General features: G+C 43.3%; 1 protein-coding gene across 1 annotated transcript; it reads left to right on the top strand.

Moving 5' to 3' along the window:
- The first annotated feature begins 3,985 nt into the window (after positions 1-3,985).
- diras1b (DIRAS family, GTP-binding RAS-like 1b) lies at positions 3,986-25,245 on the top strand. The gene is made up of 3 exons (XM_074692139.1): positions 3,986-4,242; positions 18,865-19,206; positions 21,573-25,245. The coding sequence occupies exons 2-3, from the start codon at positions 18,898-18,900 to the stop codon at positions 21,858-21,860; spliced, it is 597 nt and encodes a 198-aa protein (XP_074548240.1). The 5' UTR covers positions 3,986-4,242; positions 18,865-18,897; the 3' UTR covers positions 21,861-25,245.
- The last annotated feature ends 29 nt before the right edge of the window (positions 25,246-25,274 follow it).

Here is a 25,274-nt window from a genome sequence, read left to right as displayed (position 1 = left end):
ACTTTGTCCTGGATTTGAAATCTTTTATGGTCCATTGAAGCTTATTTGTCCCACAGTGGGGAATTTACAGAGTAACAGGAACAAACAAGAAAGGATGAAGTGAAAAACATTACAATAGGTAAATATTGAAAAAAATAATTTAGTAAAGAAAAAATATGTAAATATCAAGCTCAACATCAAACTGGAAAAAAATCTACTGAAAGAGGTGATATTTACAGTTAGCATACTTTTTGGTCCTATTATTTTAAAGTGAATGTATTTTTATTTGACCCCCTGTCCAGTGAGTTATGTTTCCAAAAAAGAGATTTATACAATAATGTTTATCACCAACTCCAAAAGTTTGATTCAGAGAAAATGATCCTGTTTCCTGGGCTAGATAAAGTCCTTAAAATCCTAAAAGTCTGATATGTTTATCTCAGATCTCAGAGCAACATTGGTTTTATTTCACACTTGGTTGAAAATAAGAAAAAAATGTGAAAAAGTGTTTTTACCACTTTCTTCCTGAATCAAATGTTCAGATGTGTTGTAACATGGAATAGCCCATTGAATAAGAAGGGAGGGGGAGGAGCCAAAACCATCATTACAGATTAAGACTTTGATGGATTTTGAAGCATGTGAAGTAAGATTTAGAAAAAAGAAATGCTTTCAGTTGAAGAGGACTTCATAAATCAGTTTTTAAGAGATGCTTTGGGGGCCCCTGGGAATCTTGGGGCCCCAGGCAACTGCCTGTGTTTGCATAATTGTAGCTACGCCCCTGCTGTGGAGTCCTCCTGTCGGTGCATGTCAGGCCTTAAAGTGAGCTCTATGTTCAAACAGGAAACTGTTTCAAGATTTAGATTTGAAGTAAACAAAAAAAATCCTCCAACATTAAAACCATGAATGAATGAATGAAATCACAGTCATTTGACAGAAGAGGAAAAACCCACAGCGGCAGAGCTTTTAGGGGCTGAGCGAGATTCGCTTTCCTCCTGATTCGATACTTTTACAGTTTTTGGAGCGAGGATTCTATTTAAATTACAATTCTTCTAAATCAGGAGCCATATTTTCTCCAAAAATGCACACTACATGTGAGCCGGTTTGTAGGATTTATCCAGAGGATCTGACATCACCTGACTGGAAAGTTGAAGGAAAACCTTTCGCCCCCTGCTGGAGAAAATTGTCTTTGAAGCGAGATTTATGTTTGAAAAAAAAAAAATCAAAATCATAAAAGAAAAAATGTTAATACTACAGTGAATCTATTTTTCTCCCACCCCGAGTGCCTTTTTGAAGCTTATGTAGTAAAACAGATCCTAAAGATATAGATTAGAGTGGTTAACAGCAGGATGCTGTAGCTATTTCTCTTTTAAATATAAATTCTGCTTTATTTTATTTTATTTTTTAACATTTTTTTCTTCTGTATAATTCTTTTATTAAATCAAATTTACTTATTCTAAAAAAAATATTTTGAACACATAAAAATAATGAAAATATATAAATTATAAACAAACAGGAAGTCATAACAGAGAAAACTTTTTTTAGTGACCAAATCACTTATTTTAAATGAAGAAGGAATTATTGATTTCTATCCCCTCTCTGATGTTGCTTAATTAATAATAATACAGTCTGCTTTAATTATCTATTTTAAACTGTGTCAGTCCATATTTATCAGCTTATTGTTGCTCTAACACTGATTCATATCCTGTTGTGTTTTCAGTATCATTTTAGTTTTTCCTCCTTTCTTTGTCCTGATTTTATTTTCATTAGGGACTCAGCTGACATCTTCTCTGATGACTTCAAAACTGACAAATGCAAAATTTTAACCTTTATTTTTTGTTGTTTAAAGCTGTTTTCTATGTTAATGTGCTGTCTGTCCTCACCCCAGTGCACTGGGAGAGAGGCTCTGATGGAGCTCCACACAGGGAGCTGGGGTTTTGGGGGTTACTGTTTAAGACAAATGTTGTTTACTTTTGTATAACTGATTTAAAAAAAAAAAGAAAAAGAAAAAAGAAAAATGGAGTCAGAGGCAGAGGCAGAGGTAGAGGTAGGGGGAGACCTTGACAGAAGTCATAAATCTCCTGATCAAAGCAGAGTCCCTGATCTCCCTCCTGACCCTGCTCCTCCCCTCTACTCCTGGATCCACTCATTATCTCCTCCTGACTGAAACAATCAATGCTTCATGAAATCACCCTGTCACTTCTCCTCCCATCACTGCTGCTGCTGCTGCTGCTGCAGTTCCCAGTCTCACCGACAGAGGGAGACACACCCAGGCCTGTGCGTGCAGAGTTGGTGAGTCATACAGAGACCGTCACGTAGAGACAGACCCACGACCAGGGCCTGGTCTTTCTCTGGGATCAGGGTCTGATCAGCAGGAGGGAGCTGTGTGTTGGGTGTGTTTGTGAGTCAAAGTGTGTGAGAGGAGCTGAGAGCAGAGGGGGGTTCCGGTCTGGGCTGGTCCCGTGGTCTGGGATACTTCCTGGTTAATCCTCTCAGTGACAGCTAACGTTTCTTCAGCTGGGAGCTTCCTGAGCTGTTTTAACACCCTGTCCTCTCATTATTATTATTATTATTATTATTATTATTATTATTATTATAATCATTATGATCATGAAGCTGCTGTCTGTCTGTGGAGCCGTGGATCTGTCCGTGGTGCTGAAACCGGCTCAGGTCTCTGTCCGTGGTGCTGAAACCGGCTCAGGTCTTTGTCCGTGGTGCTGAAACCGGCTCAGGTCTCTGTCCGTGGTGCTGATCCGAGCAGTGTCAGATCCATGAATAAAACTGAGCATGAAGCTGAGACGAGCTGTCCTCTCCCTCTGGGTGTCATCACCACCTTTTTGCTGAGTTTACGACAGTTTAAGGTCTGTTGTGACGCAAAGTGACGGCTCAGTTTATCTGTTCCTATAAATACCTCACAGGGCGTTTTATGAGGGGTTTTCTGTGTTTCACAGCAACTCTCGCGTTATTTGACTCTAGATTCGCGTTGGTCACAGATGAGATTTAGATTTATGATTTTTGGATCGATCAGAGCCTGATGAGGAGGTTAAACCAACATGTTTCACTTTTTTCAGAAGACTCTCTAGCTTTATATTTAGCTTTATGTATTTTATTTATTTTTATTTTATTTTTGTTTGGCTTTCCTTTTTTGTTTTTGTTTTATTTTATTTTTTAATTTATTATTATTATTATTATTATTATTATTATTATTATTATTATTATTATTATTATTATCATAAATTTCATTTTATTTTATTTTCTTGTTTGGATTTCTTTTTTAGTCTGTTTTATTTTATTTTTTGATTTATTATTATAAGTATTATTATTAATTTTTTGGCTTTCCTTTTTTGTTTTCGTTTTATTTTATTTTTTAATTTATTATCATTATTATTATCTTATAATAATAATAATAATAATAATAATAATAATAATAATAATAATTATTATTATTATTATTATTTTATTTTTTATTTTTTTTTAAATTTATTTTATTGTGTGGCTTTCCTTTTTTGGTTTTGTTTTATTTTAATTTTTAATTTATCATTATTATTATTATTATTATTATTATTATTATTATTATTATTATTATTATCATCATCATCATCATTATTATTATTTATTTTATTTTATTGTGTGGCTTTCCTTTTTGTTTTTGTTTTTATTTTATTTTTTCTATTAATTTATGATTTTTATTATTATTTATTCATTTATTTTTTTATTTTTTATATTATTTTATTTAACATTTTTCTTGTGGTTAAATAGTCCTGTGCATATTTTTATTTTCTTTGTTACACCTATCATATATTGTTCCGAGTATCCAATCTTATAATCTGCCTTGTCTACAGTCTTATAGTTTTCTTAGCTAAGGTATTTTTCCCCACATCTCTTCAGATTCTGTCATCATCTTTTGTTTGCATATTTTTCTCCAAATGTGTGAGTTTAGATTCCTGCACATGCATCGTGAAGCCCTCCTGCAGGAACCTCCTTTTTCCGTTTCAGGCTGACATGAAAGCTCTCGGAGTGATATGAAGTGAGGAGGAATCAGGAGTGGACAGAGAGGGAGAGGGCATAGCACCTCCCACGTCCTTTCTGTGAGATAGAGAGGAAGGAGGATAGGGAGAGGGAGGGAGAGTCTGCTGTGGTGGCGCTGGAAACCGGACGACATGAGCTCTACATGAACCGTGTAAAATGCTTTAAGACGCTTTCGGCGTTTGTCTTTCATCCTCTGAACCAAGGACGAGCCTGAAGCGGAGCTGCACTCTTCACCAGCAGGTACAGGATGCTGCTCCTCCGCTCCTCTTCCTCCTCATGGAGGTTACATGTTGGTATTCAGTGGCGTAGCGCGGTGCTTCTCACCGTCTCCTGTGCGCACACGGATCCGCGCAGCAGCAGCTTTGTTCGGGTTGTTAATCTCTGTGCTGTCGGTGTGGACTCGGGATGTGTCGGTCTGAGCTCTCATCGAGAGGAATCTGTGTCGCTGCGAGCTGCTCAGCCATGTTGGCAGTCAGCAGGGAGGAGAGGGCAGAGATGTGAGGCTGTTGGGTTTATCATATTGCTTTGAAGAGTGGAGGGAGGTGGAGGGAGGTGGAGGGAGGTGGAGGAGGGAGTGGAGCGGGGGGAGGAGAGGGGGAGGTGGGTGATGGGGGCTCTCTGCGCCTGTGAAACGATGGCAGCGCGGTGAGATGGCGATCCTCTGCTATTTATGAATGAATCGCGCAGAGTGGGGTGGTCTGTAATGGCGCTGCGCTCCAACATTGCGCACCGATGGCGAGGCTCCTCATCGCCTCCTCATCGCCTCCTCATCGCCTCCTCATCGCCTCCTCCTCGCCTCCCCTTCTTTCTGACCGACATCAACGTCAACATTGGGCTATACTGTAATAATGACGCCAGCGTGACGCATAAAGCCCGATTTCTGGTGCAAAAGCCGCGCTTAATCCTCCATCTGGATCCGTGTGTGCTCCATGTCTGCTCCGTGCAGAGCCTCACACACACTGTGTGTCCGTGCAGAGCCTCACACACACTCTGTGTGTCCGTGCAGAGCCTCACACACACTGTGTGTCCGTGCAGAGCCGTCATGACATGCAGCAGGAGATGTGAATCATTCAGGCCTTCTCTGTGCATGTGTGAATATGTATGTGACTCAACTTCCTGTATGCATTGCCAGTCATGGGTGTGTTAGTGTGTGTGTTAGTGTGTGTGTGTGTGTGTTAGTGTGTGTGTGTGTGTGTGCTGCAGGGAGAGAGGAGCAGAGATGTTTGACAGTAAATCCTGTGATTAAGCTGAAGTGTGCGGTGTGCTGTGTGAGAATAGAGATGCAGATGTTAAAGCATGCGCTGGCTGCTGGAGGATGGGGATAAGTGGACGTGTGGGGGAGTTTGTGGGGGAGTGTGGGGGAGTGTTGATGGCCTGCCCGCCCGTGTGTTTGTCTGTCTTGAATGGCCACTCCATGGTTGCATAAGAACATTTCTGTGAGCTGTGGCAGGACAAAGAAATGACTCAATACTCAGCAACGAGGAGGAGGAGAAGGATGAGATGATGCTGACGATGATGATGATGATGATGATGATGCTGTTGTTCCCGTGCTGCATCCAAACGACTGAGGAGCAGTTTTCTCTCTGGTTTGTTGTCGTCGCTCAGGTCTGGAGGCCAGATGTGGAGAGACGTGCTCTCCTCCTCTCCTCCTCTCCTCCTCCTCTCTCAGGGTTGAAACCTTTGATGGAGACACACACAGGCTCCAGTTTCCTGCAGTTAGCATGAGCGGCTCCATCTGGGATGTTAGGTAATAACTGGCGTTCACAGAAGAAGAAGAAAAGCATCTTCATCATGTAGTTTCTGTGAGACTGTCGATTCAAAGCCTTTAAAATTTCAACGCACAAATCTTAGAGGCCGAGGCTTCAACTGAACAAGCATTCTCCGTTTAATCTGCAGAGGCAAATCCAGGCTCTGGTCCTGAGATACAGAAAGGAAAACGCTGAAGGATGCTAAACTCTGAGGAACATTAAGGTCAAACAGGAAATCATCCATGATCAGTGCAGTGTCACGTGCAAAAACGTATGATTTCAGCTGGTGACGTGCTCAGACTTTTAGAAGAGCAGGAGTGATGAGAAAAATAAACACAGGTGTTTTTTGTCCACTCAAGAGGGCAGGTTAGATTGTTTAGCCACCGGAAGGGTTTTTGCACGTTTTGGTGCAAAAGAAGGAACTTTGGCACACATTTTGCCTCCTAAAAGGGCAGTTTTGCACATGTTTGGCTCCATAGAGGGCACTTTAGTGCACGTTTTGACTCCAATCAGGCTATAAAGCACACCTTTTTTGGCTCTAAAGAGGGCAATAGATCACATGTTTTGACCTCACAGATGGATCTCTAGCATGTGTTTGGCTCCATGAGGAAATTCGGCACTTATTTGGACTTAAATAAAACACTTTGGCACGCCTTTGTTTCAAACAAGAGCCCTTTAGCGCACGTTTGACTCACAAAACGGCACTTAAGCACAGGTTTGGCTCAAAAGAGGTAACTCTAGCACACATTATGGCTCCTAAAAGGGCAGTTTTACAAATGTTTCACTCCAGAAATGGTACTCAAGCAAATGTTGGCTCTATAAAGGGCACTTTAGCGCACGTTTTGACTCCAATCAGGCTATTAGGTAGCCTTTTTTTTGGCTCCAACAAGGGCAATAGATCACATGTTTTGACTTCAAAGACGGCTCTCTAGCATGTGTTTGGCTTCAAATAAAACACTTTGGCACACCTTTGTCTTTAAAAAGTGCACTTCAGCACGCGTTTAACTCAGGAGATGACACTTAAGCACAGGTTTGGCTAAAAAAGAGAGAGCTCTAGCTCACATTTTGCCTCCTAAAAGTGCAGGTTTGCACACATTTGGCTCCAGGAATGGTGCTTAAGCACACATTGGCTCCATAAAGGGCACTTAAGCATACGTTTTGACTCCACTCAGGCTATTAGGCACGACTTTTTTAGCTCCAAAGAGTGCACTACATCACATCTTTTGACTTTAAAGATGACACTCTAGCACATGTTTGGCTCCATGCTGGAATTTGGCACTCCTTTGGCTAAAAATAAAGCACTTTGGCACACCTTTGACTTTAAAGAGAGCATTTTAGTGCACGTTTGACCCACAAAATGGCACTTTAGCACAGGTTTGGCTAAAAAAGAGGGAACTCTAGCTCACATTTTGCCTCCTAAAAGAGCAGTGTTGCACATGTTTGTTTCCAGAAATGGTACTCAAGCACACGTTGGCTCTATAATGGGCACTTTAGCGCATGTTTTGACTCCAATCAGGCTATTAGGTAGCCTTTTCCATCTCCAATGAGCACACTAGATCACATGTTCAGACTTTACGGATGGCACTTTAGCATGTGTTTTGCTCCATAAGGGAATTTGGCACTAGTTTGGCTAAAAGTAAAGCACTCTGGCACACCTTTGTCTTTAAAGACAGCATTTGACTTACAAAATGGCACTTTTGCCCAGGTGTGGCTAAAAAGAGGAACATTAAAGACACAATTTGCCTTCAAAAAGGGCAGAAACGCACGTTTGGCTCTAGCAATGGTACTCAAGCACACATTGGCTCCATAGAGAGCACTTAAGCACATGCTTTGACTCCAATCAGGCTATTAGGCACGCCTTTTTTAGTTTCAAAGAGGGAACTACAGCACATGTTTTGCTTCAAAGATGGCTGTCTAGCACGCATTTGGCTCCAAATAAACCACTTTAGCACAACGTTGTCCTCAAAGACAGCACTTTAGCACATATTTAGCTCCAAAGACAGCACTTTAATGTGCATTTTTTTAACAATTTGGCCAGAAGGGGTGAGACCACCCTACTCCCCCTTTCTGTGCACACCACTGATGCAAAGTGTTGTTGGCTGAAATATGTTGCAGGAAAGAGAAACTCACAGAGCATAGAGTGAATTAACTGATGTCTGCAGGTTTTTAGCACAAATGTAGGGATTTGAGAAACCGCTGGATGCAGAGGAGAGAAAAACATTTTTTTAAATATTTATGAACATGTTTTTCTGTGTTAGCTTGATTGCTATGGTGTTTCAAACTCCTGATGGGAGTTTAATCTGGCCATGAGACACTGATGTTTGTACTGATGCCTCTATGAGACAGAGGAGGCGTCACAAACAGCAAAAAGATTTCTGTCAGAGAGGATCCAAAGTGACAGTTTCTTAATTGTTAAAGTCTAAACTCTGAGTCTAAAGGGTGAGCACAGAAATCTGTCAGCACTGAACATTTCTCCCCCTCAGCCTCGGTCGGTTGGTTTCTGTGTTTAAGGCTAGCAGAGCTAGCAGCCCTCAGTCCTCCTCTGGTCATACAGACACTTCATCACTTTAATCCCCATCCTATAAAACAAAAAGCATCTGTCTGAGATCTTTAATGCATCTCTCCTCCTCCTCCTCCTCCTCCTCCTCCTCCTCCTGGTTTATTGATAACAAACTGAACCGTAGCCTCTTCTTGATTTGAAAGTCTGTCTGTAGCTTTGCCAGCTGCAGTCCTGCAGCATCAGCTCTATAAAACAATACCCTGCACAGAGTCTGCCGAACCCAGGAGCAGATCAATGCTGACGCGTCAGAGCTCCTGACAGCAGCAGCTCGTTGGAGAGCTCTGTACGCTCTTCATTAAACCTGGCGTGAGGCTGGATCGTCCTGGACGTGCGTGGCTAAATGAAGGCCAGGGCGGCTGCTCTGGTCCATTATGCTCACCATCACCTCTGGGTCCTCATGTTTTATGCGACATTTTCTTCAAATGTCAGACGTTGGTTTAATGTAAAGAACTTTAAACCAGAGTGAGAGGAGTTAAACTCCAGTGTCACAGGAAGTCCTCTGAGCTGACGCTGATGTGTTATAAAAATCACTCTGGTTATATTTTCCTGTAGAAACCAGCAGAGTGGATCCAAAGCGACCCACCCTGTCACCATCTGTCACTGCAGGTTCCTGCAGCTCGCTCCAGCTGCCGTAATTAGAGCTTCAGCCAGGCCCAGGCCTTCGCCTTTGCCTTCACCACAGCTCAGACCTTAAAGACGTGAACGCATCGCTCAGGCTCTGCTTCCTGGGTCAGCTGATCTCTCCTGTTCCCTATCTCTGACCACGTCTCTGTGCATAAAGTCGTCTCCGTGTTTCCTGATCTGCAGGCGCTGGTATTAACAGGGTCTTATGTGGAGGCCAGACGGAGCATCCCAGGGATCCCCAGGCCGGCTAATGCTCAGGACTAACACACACTCACACACACACACACACACTCACAGAGACAGTGTGACCATATCTGATGGATCAGCACAGAGCAAAACGTTTCCTCTGACGGTTTCTGGGATGGTGGCTCAGAAGGGTCAGAAAGGAAATCACGTCCGCTCTTTAGAAACACAACAAACTCAACATGCTGACATGTTGTTTGATCCAACCTGTAGCTCCCACCCAGATCCCCACTGTGCTGAATAAATATAAATACATATAAATATTCTTTTAAAGGTGTTGTTTTAATCTGTTGTTTTATATCTTTAGGTTCGTACATTAAAGCTCCAGTGAGGAGTTTTAGCTCGTTATGAAACAGACTGACATTAACTCTGATGCCTCTTTATGGCCAAAATAATCCAATAACAACATCAAAACAAAGAAACTTTTTATGTAAACAGTTTGTTTATTGTCCAGATTCACTGTCGGGGGGTAGGTGTCGGTGGTCTGCTGCTTTAACAGCCTTTGTTTACAGTTAATGTTTTTCACTGATTGACAGATTTGATTGCCAAATGAAGTCAGGGTATGATTTTATCTTTAAAAACAAGACAGTAACTACTTTGTCCATCAGGGGGCACTATAATCAACACAGGAGCTTTAAGGGATTTTAATGCTCAGTGATTTTCTTGAAGTTTAACTTGGAGTTAAATCATTTCCCTGCTCCAGCTCAGAGAAGCTATGGAAGTAATGACGTTTTGGAAATAAAAGACTAAAATTTTGCTGAATCAAAAAAAAACAGTGGGATTATTTTCTGTCATACTTTTCTTCACAGTCTTCTATCGTAAAGATTCAAAGCGATGTGTGTTTGTTGTGTTTGCTGTGTGTGTGTTGTCCCTTAAACACTCCCATCAGCTGCGCAGGTTGCTGCAGTAATCAGCCCTGAGCACGTGCTGTTGCTGCTGCTGCTGCTGCTGCTGCTGCTGCTGCTGCGCTGAGCGTGAGAGTCGTCTGATCACGGATTAGGATTAAAACCTTGACTAAAACTTAGACTCCAGGGAAAAACAAAACAAAGTTATTTCAGTTTTCACATCAGCACAACACTTAGGATAAACTATAACATCTAAAAAAAAACATTAGATTTGTTTGAGCTCCTGTGCAACTTTTGATTTGTGTTCATTTTGGCATCTCATCAAATCCTTTACATAAAATCTGTGGCGTTATGCATCGTTAACATTCAACAAACGAATCTTTGAGGTAACTTTGTGGGACGTCAGAACTATCAGTGAACGTGTGTTGGAGTGATCTCAGGAGGAGACTGCAGGCTGCAAGACTCGTGTATCTATCAGTTGATAAATCTACAACAGGGAAAATTTGTGATTTTGAAAAAGAGAAACATGGCTTTCTTGTATGGCAACAGTGGAAGAGGCTTCTAGAATTCTGGGGAGGAAAAGAAAAAGCTGATACTGCTCTCTTTAAGGAGTCAACAAAATCAACCGAAACAGCAAATCTCCCTCTTCATGCTTACTTTTGTTTCTGTGAGTCAGAGAAAAGCATCATCACCAGATAAAAACTCCTCACAGAGGAAGTCTTCGTCTGCACCGCTCACAGCTTTTTAAAGACAGATGCAGGAGGCCGCGTCCTGCTGGGTGAGCTGCAGACGGGTCTCAGGCTCCGACATGTTCGGCTCAGAGCAAAGGATCATGGATCTGAGAGCGCCTGGTCCTTGGTTTGGGTCTGCTCGCGTCCCCGTGCTGAATCAAAGGTGTGTGCTGGAGCTAACGGAGCTAACAGAGAGCTAACAGGGAGCTTCAGAAGCTGCGTCCAGTCTTACAGAGATTTCTGGAACCTAAGTCCTGGGAATTGGGTCAATGCAGAGCAGCCGGGACCACAGAGCAGGTTAAGCTCGATGATTAGCCGCTAAGCCAAGACCACAGCGCGGCCAGATCCCGTACAGGCCAACACACACTCCACACATGTGAGGGGGCGAGCACTCAATCAGTGTATGGATTGACAGTGATGAGAGGTGGTCACACACACACACACACACAGGTATCACTCAGGGAGGTGGGGGCTGTTTCTCTCATTGATTGGACGAACAGTCGGCCTCACTCTGATCATTTTACAGAACACAGATTTATGTCAAACTGAAATTAAACTTTAATGTTTCTCTCTGAAACAAGACGATCCAGAAACATGTTGGACTCCAAACATTTCAAGCTCAGGTCAGAGATTAAAAATGGTTCAAATGTTTGTAGTCAAACAAACATCAGGATCGTCTTTTGTTGTGCTACACCACTCAGACCACATGAAGCAGTGTAACACACCTGCAAATTCACCTCCACTCATTGTGTCTGCACCTGTCTGCTTCCTGGCACAAAGCATCCTGGGATACCAGGTGATGCAAGCTAAGCAGAGGGTGCAACTTTTACCACCTTTCACCCTCGTTATTTCAACGTAAGATAAGCTAATCCTTTAGTCGTTCCTCAGCGGGGAAATTCACAGAGTTACAGCAACAAACAGAAAGAAAATACTTCAAACATCACAATGAGAATATATAAAAAGAAAAACGTAACAGGTGTGACCTGCAAAAAATAAATACAGGACTACGTAAACAAAAGAAAAATGTAAGGAACAACGGGCCTAGCACCAGTTAGCATCAACATGCTACAGGCTCCTAACAGCTGATCTGGTACAATGACTACACGTAGGATTCCTGATCTAAAGAGAGAACAAAAATAGTAAAAACACAACTGCAGGTGTAAATATTTTGGTGTTTTTGACCAACAAACGAGACATAAAGTAACGACGGGCTCCAAAAACAAAAAGAGCTAAAGAGAGAAGAGAGCAGGAAAAAAAGGGATGAGGAAGATAAAAACACTGCAACGAGCGCTGAGCAGCAGGAAAATGACCCATACAGAGAAAACAGGGTAAACTGTTTAGTGAGTGAACCGTGTGGGGTGCTGGTTTTGGTTAAGCCCTGTTTCGGATCAGCAAAGTCTGATCCTGTTTGTGTTTCCACAGCTGACCATGTCCTTCTTGGTAGGCGGAGTGTTAGCTAGATGCTAATAGCCACATTAGCTACGAAACAGCTTAGGCATAGCAGAGTGACACAGCTAATCCCGCTAATAAATCCAACGAAGACGAAAAATGTGACATTGACATTTTCCAAGCAAAAAGAAAATTATCTTTACAAAGTCGACGGGAGATTTAAAGATTGCGGGATGTTAAAGGACGCTGTTAGCGAAGACACATAAAGACAGCTACAAGTGGAAACAGGCCCTAAAGCAGCTGAGCTGGCTCTGGTTTCTGAGTCTGTTTGCGAATTAAACTCAGTAACCAAGCTGTCACACATGGAGGATGAACTTCTGGGTCAAAACTTGCAAAGAGCCAGTTTCTCGTTATATAACTCGTTAATTTGAAATGACATGCAACAATCCTGATCATCTTTCTGTCTCTGCTGCTCTGGAGGATTTGACAACAGAGTTTCCATTCTTTGCATCATCAGCCTCAACGAGACGCACACACACACCTTCACATGCAGACAGAGGAAGAGGAGAATACGCATCAAGTATGAAGAAGATAAAATATAAATAAATAAATAAATAAATAAATTAATTAATTAATTAATTTAAAAAGGAAAACATAAAAAATATAAAAATAAAAAATAAAACAAAATTAATTGAAAAAAATAATAAAAAAAAATAAAAAAAGGAAAAAAAGGAAAAAATAATAAAAAATCAATGAAAAAAAATAATTAAAAATAAATAAATAAATAAATAAAAAAAAAATGAAAAAGATCCAATTTCTCAATCTTAAATCAACGGCAAAAGATTCTCAGTGCGTGTGTAAACTGTTTCCACAAAGCGTCCAGTTTCTGTGTCAGCAGCAGCAGCAGCAGCAGCAGCAGCAGCAGGAGCAGCAGCAGCAGCAGCAGCAGCAGCAGCAGCAGCAGCAGGAGCAGCGTGACTGAATCAGGATTCATGAAGTGAATCCACAGTCTGCTCAAAGCCTCATTAACAGCCCGCTCCTGAAAACTGCTCTGTCTCAAAATGCAGATTCATTCCTCTGGTGACACACACACACACACACACACACACAAACATACACACACACACACACACACACACACACACACATACAGCTGATGTGTGCACAGTGAACAGGAAATCTCTCGCTTCACTGCACAGATTCAATCACTCACATGTTCACACTCCGTCCTTCAGTCTGCAGACACAGGAAGTTGGTGCAGATATGAGGCGTTGTGAGGAGTGTGTGTGTGTGTGTGTGTGTGTGTTTGGACAGTACGTCAGGAGGAGCTGGAGGAGCTGAGATCTGTTGCTCCTGTGGAGGCGCGGCTGTACCTGCAGCATTCCTGCATCCAGGGTTTGATGAACGCCGCTCCTCCTCAGCACGCCGTGGGAGCGCTTTGTGGGTGTCTGTTTAATCACGCTCTTGATCTGTTGGATGGCGTTGTGTTTGATGTTGCTTAATGCGCTTCCTTTGTGCTGAGCGTAAGTGGCTCTCTTGAGGGAAATTATGTGCATATTTTTTGCTAAAGGTGACATTTCCTCGCCGGCTGCTGGAAGAAACCAGCTCAGAGCGTTTCCTGACTGAGCGCCGAGTCGGCCTGCTCGCTCCGCGCCAAAGCTATCTGCTAATGGAGTTTGGCTGCAGATGCATTTACAGTGTACCATTAATTCATTAAGGAACTGCAGTCCTCTCATTTCAAATAAAACAAGAGAAGAAGAAGACAGGAGGAGGAGGAGGAGGAGAGGCGGCTTGGGAGGGGTGTCGTTAATCTCAGAGGCTGGTGTCAAGGACAAATGGTGGAGAAGCAGGAGTACAGTGTGTGTGTGTGGGTGTGTGTGGAGCTAATCTTAGAGCAGGTGGAGACGGCTGGAGGGAGAGGAGGAGGGTTTGAGGATCAGAGTCCAAAAAACCCAGGAGGCTCCGCGTGAAGCAGGAGGAGAGACCGACAGGCCCAGACAGACCAGCCCCATCGATCAGACCACAGGGGCCTTCGTTTATTGATCAGGAGCACAGAGCGGGAGGAAAACAGCCTCAAAGAGCACGAGTTAAGGAAAGACAGAGGAGATATGAAGGAAAACTTGTACTGATGATTTGTGTTTTTCCATCAAGAGCCTGGCTCTGACACAGACGCTTTAAAGACGCTGAATCCCGAGCTTTAAATTCATTCAGTAAACCTCCTCACTCTGGCTCTCCACTGTCCTGGTTTTATTTTTGTGATTTCAGCTTTGTCTGGACTTTAAAGGATCACCGCTGAGATCTGTGAGCGTTACTACACATCTAAAAATAAACCAGGCAGCACCAGAAACCCCCCGTTTGATCCGTCAGGAGGAAATCTGGAAATGTTTAGCTTCAAACCAGGACTGACGTCTCGTTCGACTCCAGATTTCCTCTAAAACTTCAAATCTAGAGCAGGAAACGGTGCCAAAAACTGTCACCAAACCACAAAGCTTAAATCTGTTCACAGACTTGCTGACGTCTCTGTGAGGTTTGGTGCTCAGCAGGAAGGGGATAAACAAAGATGCTGCTGGACAGGAAGTCAAAACAAGAAGCTAAAAGAAGCTAAAACGCCTCTTTATGAGCAGTAATTTGGTGAACTGCTGAGGGAAAAGTTCAGTTTCAGGGAGCAGCAGCTGGGCTAAAGAGTGAGTTTTAAAAAAATCACTTTATTAAGTCTTTTAGTGAAATGTGTGGGTCTTTGTCTTTCCTCCCAGCCCACAAAATGTGATATTTAATGACCAAACCTGTTCTTAGTAGAGCTTGTTAATGTAAAATCCTGACCTAAAACCAGCTGTTTGGATTTTGGGGATTTGCTGACGTCAGTGATTCCCTTTTTTGACCAATCAGGAGCAAGTCTGACCTGATTGGTCCATCGGAGCAGATACTCCCAAACCCTCTCCCCACCCAATCCTCTCTGGAGAGGAGAATGCCAAAGTAAAAGAACCATCACTGCTCTGTTTTTGGCTGTAAACAGCCCGGCTACATGTGATTGAGGCCTGGATCTCCGATTTAACAGGAGTATGGTTGTTGTTGTTGTGGAGATGAGGCCAGCAGGGGTTCAGAAAAACAGTTTTTGGTTTGGCGTGAACACAGGATGACCAGGGGCTGTGAGGTTTGGACTAACGCTACGTTACACTGGAAGAAAATGAAATCTTATCAAGTGTTTTTGTCTTGTTTTCGGTACAAAATGTCACTCCAAACGCGTGTACGCTACAAATGCGTGGACGCTCCAAACTTGCAAACGCCCCAAAAGTGCGGACGCTCCTAAAGCGCCGACAACCCAAACACCGGGTGCTCCAAAATTTTACTTAAAATAATATAAACACTTGATAAGATTTAAGTTTTTTTGCAGTGTAGAGCTGTAATCTGCTAAATGTCACTGATACTTAATTTAACTCCACAAAAATCAGGACAGAGACCATTTCATGCAGTGTGTGTGTGTGTGTGTGTGTGTGTGTGTGTGTGTGTGTGTGTGTGCAGCTCTAACACACTGATCAGCTGTTGACAGGAATCAATAAGGCTGATGATTTTTGACAGTAATTATTATATAATCAGAGTAAACTCAGCGTGCATCATCCCTGTGAAGCAGCAGACTCATAAAGAGGAAGTTTCAGCGTCTGCAGGAAAAAGGTGTGAAGAGTTAAATCCACCTGCAGCTGCAGCCGTCGTCCATGTTCAGCAGTCTGGACGTGCAGCTCTCCATACGTCAGCCAGACTTACAGCTATAGATCGACTATAAACCTGGAGAGGCTCCCCTGGATCCCCATCCATCCTGCAGCTCCTTGACTGATATTATCTGAACCTGCGATGCAATTACAGCGGCCCGCCATCAATAGTGGGCTCCAGCAGCGCTAGCATGACAGAAATCCACTTATTCCATCTGCTATTGATGTCAATTTACTGTTTCATTACAGCCGCAGCTCACAGAGCGCCGCCTGATCACAACTGAATGAATATCTGATTATGGGCCTGAAAGCAAGTTTAGAGCCAGGGCGGATAAATAATGCAGCAGATACAGAGCGTAATCAGGCGCAGACGCAGCACAGACTCTCAGCACTTAAAGGAAGCTGAACGGGTCAGGTGTGAGGAGGAGGAGGAGGAGGAGGAGGAGGATGGAGATGTATGAGCTGCAGCAGATTTAACGTGCAGTGATGCTGAGAATGGAGCAGGTGGGATCAGGCCAGGGAGGATCCACACCCAGCTCCACCCAGCTCCACCCAGCTCCACCCAGCTCCACCCAGCTCCACCCAGCTCCACCCAGCTCCACCCAGCTCCACCCAGCCGAGTGTGGATGCTGAGTTTTTATCTAACAGCAGATATCATCATGATACAGTCCTGTTTTTATTTCTGTTTACTTCTCTGCAGTGTTTCCTCTGCTGAGCTCAGCAGGTGGTTCACAGACAAACCACAGAAAACAAACGCTCTGAAACTATCGTTACACGGAGGGAGCAGAGTGTCAGATAACAGCTATTTATAGAAACTTCAACAGAAATGAGGGAATTCAATAATATCTGCTTTGTGTGAAAGAGGATAAAGGCTGAGATCAATAATTGGAGGTTACACAGTTTGAAATTTGGGATAAATATTAAAACTCTGCATAGTAATCCTTTGATCCTGACTCCATCCCTCTGATGCATGAAATATAAAAGTGTTTTTATTCTTCTTAGATCATGAAAAAAATAAAGTTTTCACAAAGTTTCAGACACGTCCTCTCTAGTGGACTCCACGCTCCTGAGCCTCCACCATCAAACTGTCTGAGCTTCACTAAAAAGGGATCAAAAGTGTTTTGTTTTGTTTTTTTGGTGATTCCATGAATAATTATTTCTTTTTATGTCTGTAAAACAATTGAACGTATTTTCACACATTTTTAACCGTTTATTTTATAGTCTGTAACTTTCTGATTCATTAGATATTTAATAAAGCACTGAAATATTTTCTTTTTGAGACAGAGGTCTTCAACAGGAGGTTCACGGCCCCTAGGGGGTCCATAAAGTTACTGCAGGGGGTCCGTGATGTTTTTTGGTTGATCAGACATATTTTCATAAATTTGTCCCCAAACTTTTGATTTATATTCATGTGAAAGTCTTTGAGCACACATTAAAGGAAACATGGAGGCTGAAATATTTGGAATGGAAACATAAATCCATAAACCTGTGTATTATCTGGAAAGTCTCATACTGAATGATTCCCAGATTGTGATCTGTAAATTTGTCTCAGTTTCAAATATCCATCAGGATCCTAAAAAAATAAAGTTTACCTTTTGACTTTAAAGTCAGAAATTTTTTTTTTTTTTTCACAGAATTTTGTTTTAAGTCCAAATTCTGCCCCAAAATTTCTGAATTTTCCCAAAAAGCTAGGCGCCGCCCTGTTGGCTATGGCTGCCTGTTACAGCAGCTCTCTCTTCTTTGTCCGTTTCTTGTAATTTTTTAATCTCTTTTTTATAATTTTTGTATTTGGAGTGGATCATTACTTTGTTTGGCTCATTTGTTGGTCGTGGACACCAAACTTTTTGTGTCTTCAGTGATATTTTTACTACTTTTTCTCCTGTGTTTGTCTGGAGATCCTAAATGTAACCATGGCTGCATTGTTTACATGTGAAATCAGCTGTTAGCAGCCTGTAGCATGTCAATGCTAACTGGTGCTAGGCCAGATGTTTCCCACAAGGTGAGGAGAAGGAGGTGAGGACGACGTGCTGGTTCTCAGGTGTGAGCTAAGAAGTGACGACATGGACCTGTCCTTCCATCCATCGTAATGGGGAACGTAAGATCTATCTCCAATAAGATGGACGAGCTAGCTGTGCTAACCCAGCAACAGAGGGAATACCAGAGGGCAGAGTAGCATCATGCTATTCACAGACATGGCTAACAGAGCTAACAGCAGACAGCAACGCCACATGTGAAGAGCTGAACATTCACAAAGAACCAAAACCCAAAAGTTTGTTCAACATAAGTCATGATCCATTTTTTTATGACCGTGACAAAGATTTGAATAGTTAATACAAATAATTCAAACATGTTTCTGTTTAGTTTCTCCAGTTTCACAGGAAGCTGATCCTCCTCTGTCAGATGTTTAGATCAGATTAAATCTGTATCGTCCCCTCGGGGAATTTGCTGCGCTGTTTCTCACGTTTATAACAAAGAATAAAAAAAGCCCGAGGCAGAGATCTGATGTTAAAGGATACAGTTTAGTTTGTGGAGTCTGCTCTTTGTGTTTCTACTCAAACACTTTTCATTGTGATGAAATGAAACCTGATCCAGACCAAAGCCTCAGTCCGGCCTCAGGCTCCTCTTCTTTGTTCTGGTTCTGTGTGTGAGAGGGGCTGATGTTTGAGCTCCGTTCACGATGGAGAGGAGGAAAAACACACAGAGAGCTCAGGTTACAGCTCTGTCACAAAGTCTGTACGAGTCTGTGGAGGAGGAAAGGATGGAGGAGGTAAGGATAGAGGAGGTAAGGATGGAGGAGGAAAGGATGTAGTGTTGCTCAGCTGCTCTCAGGAAGTGTGTCTGCATCGATCGGGGAAATGTCTGCGTCAGGTGCGACTCTTGGAGCTCCACCAACTTCATCCACTCTGATCTGTAGTCTGGCTCCTGGTCTGGCTCCTGGTCTGGCCTCCCCTCTCCTCCCCTCTCCTCTGTGTATCTGCTGACTCCTCCTCTCTTCTCTCCTCTTTGAACTCATCTCAGGTGTAATACTGTCTGAAGCCTGAGGGGGGCAGAATGCCGGAGCAGAGCAACGACTATCGCGTGGTGGTGTTCGGAGCGGGCGGCGTGGGGAAGAGCTCCCTGGTCCTGCGCTTCGTGAAGGGCACCTTCAGGGACACCTACATCCCCACGGTGGAGGACACCTACCGCCAGGTGATCAGCTGTGACAAGAGCGTGTGCACGCTGCAGATCACCGACACCACGGGGAGCCACCAGTTCCCCGCCATGCAGCGCCTGTCCATCTCCAAAGGCCACGCCTTCATCCTGGTCTACTCCATCACCAGCAAGCAGTCGCTGGAGGAGCTCAAACCCATCTACCAACAGGTCGGTGTGTGTGTGGGTAAAGTGGGTGGAGAAAATAAGTATTGAACCCGTCAACTTTTTTCTCTCATCACATTTATTTAATTATTCCATCTGCTATTGATGTCAATTTACTGTTTCATTATTTCCAAAGATGCAATTCAAACCAAATTTCTCCCAGACATTGGTATTAACTCCAATAATCCACACATGAAAAGAAATCACAACATTCAGGTCCATAAATAATGATTACGGTGAATTAAGTACGATAACACAGGAAAAAAGTATTGAACACACTGAGACTCATCTAATACTTAGTGGAGAAGCCTTTGTTTGCAGTGACAGCTTCCAGAAGCTTCTTGTATGTTTGAACTAATGGCCCACACTGCTCAGGTGATTTTGGCCCATTCCTCTGCACAGATTGTCTTTAAATCTGGAATATTCTTTGGTGCCCTCTGGTGAACCCTTTTCTTTACTTCTTTCCACAAATGTTCAGTTGGATTGAAGTCAGGTGATTGACGAGGCCAAGGGTCTTCAACCTGCAGCTCTGGAGCCTCATGTGGCTCTTTGACTCCTTTGCAGTGGCTCCTTGTAGCTTTAAAGACTATTATTACAAATGATAAAATTAAAAATGTTCTTACAGAGGGTGTTGATGATTACAGACACTGCATTTTCATATTCAAGCAGTATTTCAGATTTTTAAAATTTTGGGAAATGTATTAGATTTTAAGTTGATTTAATATATTTGTAATTTTTTGAATTTTCAAAATTTGTTTGAATTTTTTGCATTTTTTTAAAATTTTACTTTTATGGATTTTTTTTAATTTTTATTATTTTTTGCATTTTTTTTATTTAAAAAAAGTTAATTTTTGCAAATGACCAAAATTTCATTTTGTATATTTTAACTTAAATTTTAAAAGGTAAAAAAAAAATGTTTTAATTTTTAAAACAAAATTTGCAAAAGTTTGCCACGAACAATTTCGTGAAATTTAATGAACTTTTGGCAAATTTTGGCAACTTTTTGATTTTTTAGTAAATTTCTTAAACATTAAAAAAACAGATGGAATGTATCATTTTATAAATCATACATGTGTTTTTTTCATGTATAGAATTCTATTTACTTTTTTGCCTTTATTGTTATAAGATAAAGTCGATCTTGTGTTTCCTGAATGACTTTAATCCAGGTGTGCCAAGGTAAAATGGCTCCTATGAGAGTAAATGTTAGAGACCCTTGAACTAGGCCATTCTAACAGATTGATTTTCTTTTTCTGAAACCATTTGAGAGTCAACTTTGCCGTGTGCTTTGGATGGTTGTCCTGCTGGAAGGTCCAGCCATGTCTCATCTTCATCATCCTGGTGGATGGCAGCAGATTCAGATCAAGAATTTCCCCATACATGGCTCCATTCATTGCTCCGTCAGTTATATGAAGTTTGCCAACACCATGAGATGAGAAACAACCCCATGCCATGATGCTTCACCTCCAAACTTCACTGTTGATGTAGTGTTTTTTGGCTAATGTGCAGAGCCATTTCTCCTCCAAACATGGTCTGTAGTATGACAGCCCAAAAGTTCAGTTTTGGTCTCATCTGACCAGACAACATTCTCCCAGTATTCTACAGGCTTGTCAAGATGCTGTTTATCAAACTTTAAACCAGCTTCAACATGCCTTTTCTTGAGGAGTGGAGTCTTGCGGGCTGAGCGTCCATAGAGGCCATGGTGGTGGAGTGCATTGCCTATTGTTTTCTCTGTAACAATTGTACCTGCTGCCTCCAAGTCTTTCTGGAGCACTTTCAGGGTGGTCCTTGGCTGGTTGAGTCCTCTTCTGACTATCTTTCTGACTCCCTGGTCAGAAATCTTCAAGGAGCTCCTGTGCGTGGCCTGTTGATGGTAAGGTGGTGCTTCTTCCACTTGTGAATAATGGCCCCAACGGTGCTGACTGGAATATTCAGGTGCTTTGATATAAGTCTGTAACCAGTTCCATTCTGATGCTGAGCAACAATCAGGTTGTGAATGTCTTCAGAGAGCTCTTTGCCTTTACCCATCATGAGGTGTGTGCTATTTAACTGCTCGGTACAGATTTCAGGTGGTTTGGTGCATTTCCTGTCCAAAGTATTCAGCCTTTCCATGGTGTGTTCAATACTTTTTTCCTGTGTTATCGTTCTTAATTCACCATAATCATTATTTATGGACCTGAACGTTGGGATTTCTTTTCATGTGTGGATTATTTGAGTTAATACCAATGTCTGGGAGAAATTTAGTTTGAATTTGTGATGAGAAAAAAGTTGACAAGTTCAAAACATATTTCCCTACTGTAGCTGAATTAAATTATTTCTGTTTGTCTGCAGAGCGTGTGTGTTACATAGCATTATATTTACGTATCCATCTGCAGGTTTTGGCCATCAAAGGTAACGTGGAGGCCATTCCCATCATGCTCGTGGGCAACAAAAGCGATGAGACTCTGCGGGAGGTGGAGACTAAAGACGGGGAGGCGCAGGCCAACCAGTGGAAGTGCGCCTTCATGGAGACGTCGGCGAAGACCAACCACAACGTGACCGAGCTCTTCCAGGAGCTCCTCAACCTGGACAAGAAGAGGAACATGAGCCTCAACATCGACGGCAAGCGCTCAGGGAAGCAGTCCCGTGCCGAGAGACTGAAGGGCAAATGCAGCGTGATGTAAGGAGATGCAGGAGGAGGAGGAGGAGGAGGAGGAGGTGATCCCATCTCCAGCTCCTCCTCTGGCTGACTGGAGCGTTCACAAACACAACTCAGCAGTTTTTTCAGTTTGGACGTTTCCATCCATGAGCATCCTGGAGACGGGACGAGGACGAGGAGGGACGGGGTGAAGATCTGCGTCAGAGGAGCTCAGTCAGACCTGGTCTCTGATCCACTAAAACACATCCACAGTCCTGACCCCTCCTCCCTCCTCCTCCCTCCTCCTCATCATCATCCCAGAAACCTCATTCTTTGCCTATAAAAACTAGAGAAGAGTACCGTGTGTGTAACAGAGTCGACCGTGTAATTTAAGCTCACCTTTCTGCTAGAAACACTATTTTAAGAGACTGATGTGTCCGTCACGCTCCACAGCACAGGAGCCCAGAGGCTTTGGGACTGCTAGCATGAGCGGCACGCATTACAGCAGCAAAAACCTCCACCCAGCCAGCCGGGGACCGATGTACAGAAACCACCGGATCAGCTCTCTCCTCTGACGGATACAGACTGATCCAGCTCGCTGTCGATACGCTGTAAACTCATCTGCAAACTCTCAACGTGAAGCTACCCGTCCAATGCAACGATCCTTTTAAGACTCACCTCGAAAAAAGAAGCTCGACACGGAAACACGTCGACCAAACGCTCGAGGAGGATTATCTGAATCTGAGAATGTGGGTTTGCTACGGCACTTTCATCACACTTGTCTCTTTGTTTGCCTTTTGTTTGTTTGTTTGTTTGTTTGTTTGCCTGATGTTGTTCTTTAAATGTAAAAGAAGAAGAAAAACAAAACAATCCACCTAAAAAAGCACAGAGAGAGAAAAACACCAGGATGGATGTAAAATACGCTCTGCACCACCTGGACCTGCTCGCTTTAGAGCTGCTTTGGTCTCATTTCCTCTCATAGGCTCGAGCAGGAAACAGAGTGAGTCATGCACACACACACACACACACACACACACACACACACACACACACACACACACACACACACACACACACACACACACACACACACACACACACACAGCATGTGCACTAATGCATTCATGCAGGAGACAAAAACAGAAAGAAAAGGTCAATCTGAGAAACATGGAGACAAACAGGGCTCAGTCAGGCTGAGTGCACACACACACACACACACACACACACACACACACACACACACACACACACACAGTTACGCATCTTCATCTCTGTTGAATCTCCACCGTTTGTCGTGCAGACAGCGAACACAGGACGACCGAAAAGCACAAACTTTTTTACACGTTTCCGTCTGTTGACTCCACCCCCTCCTCATTCTGTGATTTCTCTGCGTTTCCACCTTTACCTGGCGCTGAACACAGACCAACAACCCCACCCTGGGCGTGGTAGCTCTGTCTGGCTGTGAAGTGTGTCTCCGTCAGCTCGGGGCACACTGAGGTCGTGGTTCTGCTGAACAAACAGGGTACTCGTGATGTGACTGACGGCTTACCGCGCATGTGAAGTGTGTGTAAATATGCCCCGACCCCTTCCCTCCCTCCCTGCCTCCACGCAGGATGGTACATTAGGACACAGGAGGAGGAGGAGTCAGATTATTTGCCTCCATCTCTCAGGCGGTTTAACTACAATTTGGGTGGAGGATAATCTGCTCCTGCCGCGTTTTAAACCCAAAGACACAGATGATTGGACGTGTCTCGCTGTGAGAGAAAGAAACAAGCACAGAAACTGTTTTCCTCCGTCCTCCGTGTGCAGCAGAACCAACACCTGGGCACTTTAAGGTGACATGTTACTTGAAGACTTGCTCCTCTCCTGTAAATACGCCTCAGACAGAAGAAGAAAGGTGGTGGAAGCTTCAGTAAGATGTCACCGTGTACAGACGTCTCTGAGACGAGAAGACTTGGTGTTGCCATGTACTGTAAAACACAGCTAATAATGTTGCTTCTGGTTAATGTCCGTGTTTCTGACACACTCTCACAGCTCCCATCTTTCAGATAATAATCGCAAAATGTGAATATGTAACTAAAGGATCCGCTCCATGGCTCTTCTGTTTCTTTTCTATCTGCTGAATGAATCTGTTGTTGTTGACGTGTCGTACTTTGCACTAACGTGAGGTCCCGTTAAACTCAAAAACGTGCATCGTAAACGTACCCTTTACCCGTGAGACGCCAGGGATGCACACGCAGACGCTTTGGTTTCCTCTCTTCAAGAACGGAGCGACTGAAACAACGATCTCTGACCCCGAGAGTCCGTCTGACGCTGGAGGACGTCTCAGGCAGCTCGGCTGGGATCTGATGCTCACCTGCAGAAATCAGCCCCAACGCTTCACGCCGACGCCAGACTGTTGGTGCAATCTGTGTGTGTGTGAGTGTGTGTGTGTGTGTGTGTGTGTGTGTGTGTGTGTGTGATCCAGCAGAGAGGAGGGAAAACAATGAGGCGGCGTGCAGGAGCGTGGACAACAAGCGAGGAGCTATTATTAGAAACGGTGTGAAAGTGTGAGGTGTAACCACACACACACGGCTCTGTATGTGTGTGTGTGTGTGTGTGTGTGTGTGTGCCCTCCTTTAAATGTCAGTCAAATGTTTGCTGCAGAGATGCCTACACATTTCTGCATGAGTCATCCTCACAGCTCACACCTTTACACACGCACACACACACACACACACACACACACACACACACACACACACACACACACACACACACACACACACCTTACATCCTGTCACTCTCTACCTTCATAAATCAGCGTCCACCCCCTGAAAGTTTGACTCTCTCACGTTCACCTCCGCCATCTTTCCTTGTGTGTGTGTGTGTGTGTGTGTGTGTGTGTGTGTGTGTGTGTTGCTCCTGAACAGACTGGAGGCGGCTCGTCTGATTGTAGATAGTTGTAAATAGTGTGTAAAGGACTTCAAACTTCAGAGGAAGGGATGCAGAGGTGTGAGGGAGCAGTCACCTGCGTTTCCTTCTCATCGACCAATCAGAGACGAAAACACAACCAGAGACGAGTGTGAGGCTTCTGAGATCCACCCAAAGAGAGCTGACCTTTAACCTTTGACTCTACGGAAGCCCAGAGTGTTCAGTGTTAGATTTATAAACACCTAAAGGATGTAACAGTTTTTAATCCATAAATGATGGATTCGTGTTTGTCGATGCTCCTGCGGCGTCGTTTCTCCTCAGTGTTTCTTCTCGGAGCCAGTTTTTGTGACTGACTGTCGACTTAACCGGAGCAAAGCAGCAGCCAATGACATAACACGCTGCTGCAAATAAAACCACAAAAACAAAGAGTAACTGGGAGAAACAGAGTGAAAACAGAACATTTGGAGCTGCATAAAAATGAGAATTACTTTCCGATGTAGGGGAGACTGGGGACAGTTGCAACATATAAAATAATAAAAAAAAAATT

This window comes from Halichoeres trimaculatus, unplaced genomic scaffold, assembly GCF_033239565.1.
Source record: "Halichoeres trimaculatus isolate MK-OKI-2021-1 unplaced genomic scaffold, fHalTri1.1 fHalTri1_scaffold_17, whole genome shotgun sequence".
Taxonomy (NCBI): domain Eukaryota; kingdom Metazoa; phylum Chordata; class Actinopteri; order Labriformes; family Labridae; genus Halichoeres; species Halichoeres trimaculatus.
The sequence above is the reverse complement of the archived record's forward strand: the minus strand, read 5'-3'. Positions and strand labels throughout refer to the sequence as shown.